Below are 10,697 nucleotides of genomic sequence, written 5' to 3'. Positions count from 1 at the left end.
GCTAGTTTAAAGACAAATTAAACCCAAAATTAGAAGATTAGAACACAAATATTTAGATGAAAATCAAAACTAAAATGTGGCTCAATATCTGAGGCCAAGAAATGCCCACGATCCAAAGTGATTTGTAAGTAGCTATTGTAGAAATGCGCTTACATTGCCGGAATTTGTCATGCAGCGAGAGAAATTGGGAAGATAGAATGGGAGTGTGAGTTGAAAATTGGAATGAGCGGACACCCCATGAAGGGTAGCAATGTTTTTACGTGTCAGTTTTTGCGGCCATTGCAATTCCTGCGATCGGGCATGCAATCCAGTACTCATCCGAAAGAGGACGCTTGAAATTGAGAGAGGGAAAATCTCAGCCACCAATCTGATCACTGTGTAATCCAATTGTGGTTCAGAATGAAACCCCAATATAAAATTAATAAAAATATTTTTAAATTTTATATTTATTAAAAAATATACTTAAATTTTTTAAAAATTTAAACTTTAAAAAGTTTAATTAATAATAACCTTCCATTTTTTAAAAAAAGTTTTAAAATACATTTTTGGTTAATAGTATGATTAAAAAAATACAAATAAAATTTTTTAAAAAAAAAAAAAAAAATCTTACTGTCAATAAATAGATGAAAATCAGACATATTATAGATTATTTACAAACGTTTTTAATGTTACTTTGTAAAGTTTATGTGGATTTTCGGAACGTGCTACTAACGATAAATGTATTTTCGATTTTTTTTTAAGACGTTTAAAGATATTAATTAAACTTTTGAAAACTCGTGAGTATTTTTTATACACGAGTATTTTTTAAAACATTTTAAAAGTTTAAGGGTGATATATACAGTTTCTATCCAAAACTAACCGTAATTATATTTTTTTAATTTTTTTGAAAGTTCAAACATATTATTGAAACTTTTCAAAGTTTAAGGATATTTAGTGCAAAATTCAATGATATTTTTATTAATTTAACAAAAAATAATATTGTTTCAGGGCCAATAGCAAAGCATATTATTTAGATTTGGTTATTAAGGTGCAATGTCCGTGTTAACTATCGAAATTGTTTCTTGTGTGTCCGTGTTAACTATCGAAATTGTTTCTTGTGTGTCCGTGCCATTTTGCACACACCTTACTAATAACCTAAGTCCTACTCCATTTAGTTATTAAAAGAAATTCGTATACATGCTAAAAAAAATTCGTTGATTTTAAATTGAAACCTGTATTGATCACGATCAACCCATGGTGATTATCGTTGAATGAAGAAACTAGAGGTCACAACTAGAATATGAAGAAAATAGGTTGTGATGGTTTGAAAAGTACGACCGTGCACCAGACATATACTTTCTATCCAATTGGTAGTGGAGCAATCTAACGTCGATACAAATTATAAATTATACAAATAAATAGAATTATTAGGCGATTACTATTACTCTTACCAAAATATTGTAATATATATTGTGAAGTTAATAAACTTTGGACTAAATAAATTTAATATCTTAGAACATAAATAAATTTCAACCCAATGAAATCATATTCGTGAAATTTTGACTTACCATACTTTCAAACAAAGCTAAAAAATTGAATATGCATCATACATCTCAAATGAAACATGCTATCCCTACAAACCTGGGAGGGCTGAAAAAAACTACCAAATTCAAAATATACGGTCAAAAGCATATCGAGATCGAGATCGGGAATAGAGATGGAGGAAATTACTTACACGTCACCAAAATGTACATAGAATAGAAGAAGCAAAACAAAGCTTTTTTCCTTCCCTTTTCCTCGTTCGCCTTTTGAAGTCATTAAGAGCTTATTGAGTTCAGGTTATGTAAATACAACTACGAGATTCAAAAGAAAAAACATACAGAGATTTGAAAAACGAAATCATGGGGAAGGAGAAAACTTGAGTGAAATACTATTGACACAATGAAAGCATATCAAGATCGAGATCGAGAATAGAGAGGGAAGAAATTTACTTACACGTCACCAAAATGTACATAGAATGGAAGAAGAAAAACAAGCTCTTTTCCTTCCCTTCTCCTTGTTCACCTTTTGAGGTCGTAAATAGCTTATTGAGTTCAGGTTATATAAATACAAACACGAGATTCAAAAAAGAAAAAAACATAGAGATTTGAAACAAGAAATCATGGAGAAGGAGAAAACTTGAGTGAAATACTGTTGACACAATGGCGCTCGTTTGTAGGTGTTGGAAAGCCTTCTCCTTTAAATACGTGACCCAGATGACCATCGCAAGCAGCACATGTGATTTCAATCCTCATCCCATCAGGGTCAGGCTGGTTATCACAAAAGTAATGTCACTATTTCAACTCTAGGATGTTGCTGGAGGATAACTTTGAGAGAGAAAAATGCAACACTTAATACATAACATAACATCCACGAATTCTGAATTGTTGTTCTATGTCGTTCTTGTTGTCAACAAAATGATGACATGATGTGCTAATGGGACATATGTTCGGTTTTTTCTATATCTTTTTAAAATTTGTGAACGTTTGGGCTAGATTGTGCATTCTTATCTGACCCTACCATATTTGGTTGTTACGTTAACTCGCAGGATACTAAACTCTAGCTAGGTGGCTACCGTGGCTTGAACTCATTCTCTCTAGGCCCTTTATGATATTGGACATACATCAGTCGATGTGGTAAGACGAAATACACATGACACAATCGAATGTTGGTCGTGTATGTTTCACATTCTATCTATTCTAGCTAGTTGTCTACTTCCTTTCATCATTTGTCTTTCACGTCATAGCAAATCAGACAACATTTGTCCGATAACACATGTTGTGTCATTAGTTTAGACTCGGGAGTGCATCTAGTTTATTCTTCCCATACTTCCCTCCGATCAAAAGGAGCCTCCTTTCAGTAAAGGAGCTCCTCTGCTAGAGAGATACATTGCAATATTGCAGAGAAAAATAACATGAGCTACTAAGAGATCCTAGACTTAACTCCTACACACAAAGAATGATGGAGGTCAAACACTCACAGTGGATTTAATTGCTCCAGGAATACCGTCGAAGAATGCTGGCCAACCACAGCCGGAGTTGAATTTCGTGCTCGATCGATAAAGGGGTGCTCCACATCCCGCACAGTGATAAACTCCCTCGCCATAGAACTTGTCATATTCGCCAGTTCCTGGATACCTGTAAAACCTCAATATTAGATCTGTAAAAGGAACTTAATCTTGCAATAGGATCGACAGAAAATAACACTGAAATTTTGTTATATTGCAATATAAAAAGGGGAACTTACAATTGCCCAACACTTTGAGAGGCCGAGACTCTTAAAATACTTTGTAACGGCCAAGCCCACTGTTAGCAGATATTGTCTACTTTGGCCCATAACGTATCGTCGTCAGCCTCACGGTTTTAAAACGCGTTTACTAGAGAGAGGTTTCCACACCCTAATAAGGAATGTTTCTTTCCCCTCTCCAACCGATATGGGATCTCACAATCCACCTCTTTGGAGGCCCAGCGACCTCGCTGGCACAATCGCCCGGTGACGGGTGACTGGTGACTGCCTCTGATGCCATTTTAAAAACGGTGAGGGGAAACCTGAAAGGGAAAGCCCAAAAAGGACAATATCTTTTAGCAGTGGGTTTGGGCTATTACATATCTATTCTAAAATTCTACCCAACTTTGCCCCTCTCATCCACTCTATTTCTGTTCACCCCAGTACTAACCAACTTCTTTAACCAATGTCTAACTTAATGACCTAATATTACTCCAAATAGTAACTCCAATAGGTTGGCCTAATATTACTCCAAATAGTAACTCCAATAGGTTGGCCTAATGGATAATAAGGGTCATGAAGGTAATAAATGGTTCAAGCGTAATGGGTCAAGTCAAGATTGTAACCGTTCAAGCACACCGCTAGCAGATAGTGTCATTTTTGGGCTTTCCCTTCCAGGCTTCCCTCAAAATTTTAAAACGCATCTACTAAGGAAAGGTTTCCACACCCTTATAAAAATGTTTTGTTCTCCTCCCCAACCGACGTGGAATCTCACAATAACAGTCACCTATATAAGATTTAATATTTTGCGAGTTACTTGACAACCAAATCTACTGACGAAATTGTCCCGAACTTCAATGAGAAGTTAAAATGAAAACCCCCTCGGAGAGAATATTTGAAGACTTCTTCCATTTCTTTCTAGCCAGGTTTCCTATAGCCATGCTATGATAAAGAACCTCGGCTAGATATATAACGAAGCAACAAGGATGATATTGATGACAGTATTATAAAAGGCCAACTGAGTATTTATGCTGCATTGTAAGGGGGTTTGTGAATGGATGAAAAGAACTTTTACCCAGTAAAAGTACTCTTCAAAATTTTAACCAAAACTGATTATGAAGATGATTTGAATACTTTTAGGAGAAATCCTGGATTATTAGTTCTTCTAAAAACATTTGCAGCAAAAAGCACTTTTGTCAAAACGAATCACGAAGTCACCCTGAGTTTCCACACCATTTGTCACTAATTGAATCGGATTGACATAGAAAGTAAGAAATTTTGCAACTATGGAACTTATGGTTCGAAATGGACTGGATAACTAAGAATACAAATAATGCAAGAAAATATTACATTAATGTAATCAAAACAGAGGAAGTGAGCTAGGCTGCGGACAGACATAAAAACGGTGAGATCCCACGTCGGTTGGGAGGAGAACGAAGCATTCTTTGTAAGGGTGTGGAAACCTCTCCCTAGCATACGCGTTTTAAAAATCTTGAGGGAAAGCTCCAAACGGAAAGCCCAAATAGGAAAATATTTGCTAGCGGTGGACTTGGGCCGTTACAAATGGTATCAGAGCTAGACACTTGGCTATGTGTTAGTGAGAAGGTTGTGCCCCAAAGGGGGTGGACATGAGGCGGTGTGCCAGCAAAGGCGCTGGCCCTAAAGGTGGGTGGATTAGGGGTCCTACATCGATTGGATAAGAGAACGAGTGCCAGCGAGAACGCTGGCCCCGAAGGAAGATGAACTGTGAGATCCCACATTGGTTGATTCTCCTCTGCTAGAGGAGTTCTAAAAATCTTGAGGGGAAGCAAGAGGGGGGGAAGCAAGACAATATCTGCTAGCGATGGACTTCCGCGGTACCCGAGTGTGGTGTTGAATAATAAAGTTTTCTGAACATAAAATAGCAATTGAGCGATTCAAAGAATAATTATAAGATGATTTCCTTGAAAAATTCATAGAAGCTACAACTACCAATCAACAACCAAACGCAGAATTGGAGAATCAACATAACCTAAAAAAATAAATATAGATTCAAGTGTAGAAATAGCAAGAACAGGTGCTTACTCAGTTCCTTTTTGCCGGAGAATTCGAAACTGCTCGGGCGAGAGGATGGCTCGCCACTCCTCCTCCGATTTCTGGACTGAATTAGGCGAAGACATAGCCAAAACACGGCCCCGACGGAAGCTACGAGGTCTCAAAGCAAAAGCCCCACCAAATCGAGTAGCAGAAACGGCAAAAGAAGTACGATTCGCCGAGGAAGAAGATGATTCGAAATGGGTTAGGGAGAGCGATGAATGATGAGAAGAGCGGAGAGGAAGACGGAGGATGGGAAGAGCGGCGACGGACGTGGGGTTGCAGAGAAGAGCTCGGGAGGAGGAGAGAGGGGAAGCTCGGAGAACGGAAAAGCCCATGAGAAGATTATTTTGCAGAGAAAGCGCCGATGAGGGTTTCCATTGCTTGGACTTCGAAAATGTGGATAATGGAAAGTGAAGGAGTAGAAAAATTTTACCTGAAAAATTTACCGAGATAAATTGGTTAAACATATTTGTAACTAAACTAAATAAAATCTCTAAATTACTCTAAATTGTAACTCACCCAAAATTTACAAGGATCAAACTTCATTTTTATTTAATGTGACATGAATTGAAACCTCTTTTGATAATTTTGACAAACTTTTCTTCGCATATTCATTGAAATATATTGTATGATTGATGTCTTTTGGTTCATAACAGGAGGTCTTTTGCTTTTGTCAGATCTAAAGAGATACTACAAGTCCTCCGTATCAAATTATGATCCGGAAAGGGTCGAAGCCGTGAAACCAATAGGGAAAGGAGGCAAACTGATACGGACTATTTTTTTTAAAAACAATTATGTATAATGAAACTTTTAAAAATTTAACAATATTTTTTTAATAAAATTAGAATGATATTTTTTAAATAAAATATTAAGAGTTTTTAAATATATATATATTTAAAGTTTAAATATATATTTTTTTCATATTTAAATATATTATTGAAATTTTTATTAAGCTTCTATGGTCTAATATTTCCATAAAAGGTTTTTATGTTTTTTTTTTAAATACCTAAAAATTTATTCCAAACCAATATTTAATTTCATTAGATGCCCATTTTCCATGAGGGGCCAATGTGCATACATTATTATTATTATTATTATTATTATTATTATCAAAGATTTAACCCAAATTAATTACTTTTATTCAAGAAAAAACCCCAAATTAATTACAAATATTTAATACAAATAAATTGATTTTAATTAATCAATATAAAATGACTGTAAACCATCTTTGGGAGGAATTTTAAACAATTCATTTAATAATTTAATCAAATAATTAACTATATTTATTGAAAAATAAATACTTTAAATTATTTAGTTAATAAACTAATTTAATTGACATTCCCAAGTCAAGTTTGAATTTCTTACTCTATTTAAAATATATATATTTAAAATAAAAATACTTTTTCAATAAAAATGTTTTTGGGATAAATAAATAAAAATGTTTTTTTTTTTTTTTTTAACAAAAATGCATTTAATTTTGGTTGAATTTTTTAAAAACAAAAAATTTGGATCAATTCAGGAATTGATATTTTTTTTTATCGGGTCACTGTATGAATTCAACCATTGACTCATGGCAGAACAATTTTATGATGATTTAAGTATAAATCAAGAAAATAATAAGCGATACTAAATAATTGAACTAATTATTCATGTCTTATTTTCTTCAATTTTATTTAATAAATTGTAATTGGTTGCTGTTTTAATTATCTTTTTGGCCTATTTAAAAATAAAAATCTTGTTTAATGAAATTTTTTTGTGTTATTATTTTCAAACTCTGCTTCTAAATTTGAAGTTAAACCGATTCACTGAATTAGTTCGGATCAAGCTAATTTTGAAGCGAATCATTTTGTTATTTAAGAGTGACCCTAGATTCGAGTTCGATATAAGAGTTATTCCTCTTCTACTAGCTCTCAGTTGGAATCATCCGTTAAGTAAGCTTTACTCGTGAAACTTTGTAATGATCTTAGAAGAACCTCTACCTTTGCAAATTCAATATTGTCCGTGCTTATCACCAACCAACTCGAAAATAAAGTTACAACTCAATCCTAACCCGACCCTCTATCTGAAACGTTCGATTGGATTGGATTATGAACTTTATTTAGATTCCGACTTTTTAAAAATTAAAATAAAACAAATAAATCCAAAGACTTCCTTCTTGTTAATTCAACCGTGTGAAAACATAAATATTCTGTACGTGTGGATCTTTCTTAATTGAAGAATCCATTTAAAAATTAGGGCACTTTTTTAGTTCTATTTGTCAACGAACGTAAATTAGGGCACAATTTCCTGCCCTCAGTGCTGAGCACGTTCCTTCCGACCATATAGCGGCCGCCATTGGACCCCTCACCTCAACCAAAGCGTGTCCCTTTCTTTGGTCAAACATTCCGCACCAAATACCAAACCCCTTCTTTGAATCATTCTCCTCTCCATTACAGAATTTAAAAGAAGGTTGAGGCTTTGATTTCTTGCGTCAAATCATTGATTCATTTCGTCGAAGGGGTGTGTATATATTGGGTGAATCCCATCCGCGGCCGGTGCCGGTTTCGCATTGGGTTTTTGTTGTTTCTCTGCGATTTGATCTGGTGAGGGGTTTCTGGGATTAGGAGCCGCATTTTTGGTTTTCTTGTTTATGCCAATGGCGGCTGCGGTGGGGGGTTTGACGATGGGATTTGCCCGTCCGAGTGTTGAATCTATTGCCCCTTCGACATCGTATGCTGCTCCAGTGCGTGTGTTTTTCAAGCCCTTGAAGGGTAAGAGAGTTGTGTTGCGGGGAGGAGGTTATTGGGGTCCTAGGTGCGAGATCGATCCCAATTCCAATTCGGTTCGAAGGGATCAGATTGGTTCGAGTGCGCCTGGGCTTTCGGCTCTTGAATTGCTTAAGACGTCTTCAGTTGATAGTGAGTATCAAGAAGAATTTTAGATTTCTTTAGATGATTTGAGTGTTTGAATGTTCATTCTCTTAAATCGTCCTATGCTGATGATACTCTAGAATTGATCGCATTTTCTTGCATTGAAATGAATAATAGCTTGATTGGAATATTTTGGTTGCTGGTCCTGTTAGTTTCATGGGATTTTGCCAATCTCGATAATCTGGCAATCTCAGATGTGTCAATATCAATAGCAACTCGTTGTTTTGTTGTACCATTTCTGTAAATTTCGAAGATCATGGAAACACTTGCTCGAAATTATGCTTTAGGATTATAAACTATATTTTTCTTGTTCTTCCCAATAATGGTTTGAATCTACAGTGGTAGCAATTTTGGTCATTTGAAGCTCTCAAAGCTGTAAGATGGAGCTAATTGTTGTTCCCCTTTTTATTTGAACAGGATATACAAGAGAAAGGAGCAGTATTATGGTGATTGGGCTTAATGTTCACACTGCACCAGTTGAGTTGCGTGAGAAACTTGCCATTCCAGAAGCTCAATGGCCTCATGCCATTGGTGAACTCTGTGCTCTGAATCATATAGAAGAAGCTGCTGTTCTTAGTACTTGTAATCGGATTGAAATTTATGTCGTAGCGTTGTCGCAGCATCGTGGGGTTAAAGAAGTGACAGAATGGATGTCCAAGGTGTGTGTAATTTACTTTTATGCGCATTCTTTATGTCAAATGAGTTGATAGTCAATGTTCTTAATATTCTTATTCTTCTTATCTGGCAGAGAAGTGGAATTTCTGTTTCAGAGCTTTGTAAGCATAGAGTTCTGTTATACAATAATGATGCAACTCAACATCTCTTTGAAGTTTCGGCGGGTCTCGACTCTCTTGTTCTTGGAGAAGGTCAAATCCTAGCTCAAGTGAAACATGTGGTAAAAACAGGGCAAGGAGTAGCTGGTTTTGACAGAAAAATTAGTGGATTGTTCAAGCATGCAATCAGTGTCGGTAAGCGGGTTAGAACCGAGACAAACATTTCCTCCGGGTCAGTTTCAGTCAGTTCAGCTGCTGTGGAGCTTGCACAGAAGAAACTTCCAGAATCTTCATATGCTACTGCAGAAGTGATGGTAGTTGGTGCAGGAAAAATGGGGAAACTTGTGATCAAACACTTGATTGCAAAAGGATGCAAGAAAATGGTGGTTGTGAACAGAACTCAGGACAGTGTTGATGCTCTAAGCATGGAACTCAAAGATGTTGAGATAATCTACAAACCCCTTTCAGAGATGTTAGCATGTGCTGCAGAGGCGGATGTCATCTTCACCTGCACTGCTTCGAAAACGCCCTTATTCATGAAAGAACATGTAGCTAAGCTCCCCCTTGCACGTACAGAACTAGGAAGGCGTCTATTTCTTGATATATCAGTTCCAAGGAACGTCGAGCCATGTGTATCAGATCTTGAGACCGTATCCGTTTTCAATGTGGATGATCTCAAGGAAGTTGTGGCTGCTAACAAGGAGGATAGACTTCAGAAAGTTCAGGAAGCTCAGTCAATAATCGCAGAAGAAATAAGAAAATTCGAAGCATGGAAGGATTCCCTTGAAACTGTTCCTACCATCAAGAAGTTTAGAGCTTATGTTGAGAGGATCAGGGCCTCTGAACTGGACAAATGTTTGTCCAAGATGGGTGAAGACATCCCAAAGAAAAAGAAAGTAGCCGTTAATGATCTTAGCTTGGGTATAGCTAACAAACTACTTCATGGTCCAATACAGCACTTGAGATGTGATAGCAATGATAGCAGAACGTTGGATGAGATACTTGAGAATATGCATGCTATTAACAGAATGTTTGATCTTGATACAGATTTGTCCGTCTTGGAAGAGAAGATTAGAGCAAAAGTTGAACGTGGCCAGAAGTAGGTTTGCATTTTTTAATGATGTTTTCTTTGATATTCTTACTGTTACAGCATATTCATATCTTGTGAATGCTTGTAACTTCACTCTGTTCATGGTTCGGTTCCTCTTCATTTCATGGGGCAAATTGCCTGAGGATGCGGATAGCAAAATATGTAACAAAATGATAGATTATAGAGAAGAAATCAATTGATATGTTGCTGCTGGTGCCTTCTAATTATGGTCTAGATCATCTTATGAATGTCTTAATCTAAGAAACAAGTTCGGGGATGTTTTGCTGGATCATCAACGGTTTGAATATTCTTGAAACACTCTAAGAAAGATCAGAACTTATTTCTGAATTGGATAGCTAAATGGTGAACTATCTGATATTGAGCATAGATTGATGAGCAACATTGCCAATGGTACCTGTAATGAGGGCATTTCGGTATGGGGTTGGATGATCGTCCCTGGTGATGATGGCACCCCCTTACTAGTAAAGGGAACTGGAAGGGATGCTATTGGTGGTATCGATACTGCTCTCGTTGTCATCCAACGGCGGATATGCTTTTTTTTTTTTTTTTTTTTTTTTTTTTTTTTTTTTTTTTTTTTTTTTTTTT

The 10,697-nt window shown here is 36.1% G+C and overlaps 2 protein-coding genes across 2 annotated transcripts; one reads left to right on the top strand and one right to left on the bottom strand.

Annotated features, from left to right (window-relative positions):
• Positions 1-1,943: 1,943 nt before the first annotated feature.
• On the bottom strand, positions 1,944-5,713 carry LOC111811414 (peptide methionine sulfoxide reductase B5-like). The gene is made up of 3 exons (XM_023698249.1): positions 5,308-5,713; positions 2,999-3,155; positions 1,944-2,288 (listed from the first exon to the last, which is right to left on the bottom strand). The coding sequence occupies exons 1-3, from the start codon at positions 5,652-5,654 to the stop codon at positions 2,139-2,141; spliced, it is 654 nt and encodes a 217-aa protein (XP_023554017.1). The 5' UTR covers positions 5,655-5,713; the 3' UTR covers positions 1,944-2,138.
• Positions 5,714-7,583: 1,870 nt separating this feature from the next.
• LOC111811412 (glutamyl-tRNA reductase 2, chloroplastic-like) lies at positions 7,584-10,312 on the top strand. Its single transcript, XM_023698246.1, has 3 exons — positions 7,584-8,216; positions 8,646-8,887; positions 8,977-10,312. The coding sequence occupies exons 1-3, from the start codon at positions 7,949-7,951 to the stop codon at positions 10,102-10,104; spliced, it is 1,638 nt and encodes a 545-aa protein (XP_023554014.1). The 5' UTR covers positions 7,584-7,948; the 3' UTR covers positions 10,105-10,312.
• The last annotated feature ends 385 nt before the right edge of the window (positions 10,313-10,697 follow it).

The sequence above is a fragment of the Cucurbita pepo genome, chromosome LG15, assembly GCF_002806865.2.
Source record: "Cucurbita pepo subsp. pepo cultivar mu-cu-16 chromosome LG15, ASM280686v2, whole genome shotgun sequence".
Taxonomy (NCBI): Eukaryota; Viridiplantae; Streptophyta; class Magnoliopsida; order Cucurbitales; family Cucurbitaceae; genus Cucurbita; species Cucurbita pepo.
This window is presented reverse-complemented; position numbering and strand designations above follow the sequence as displayed.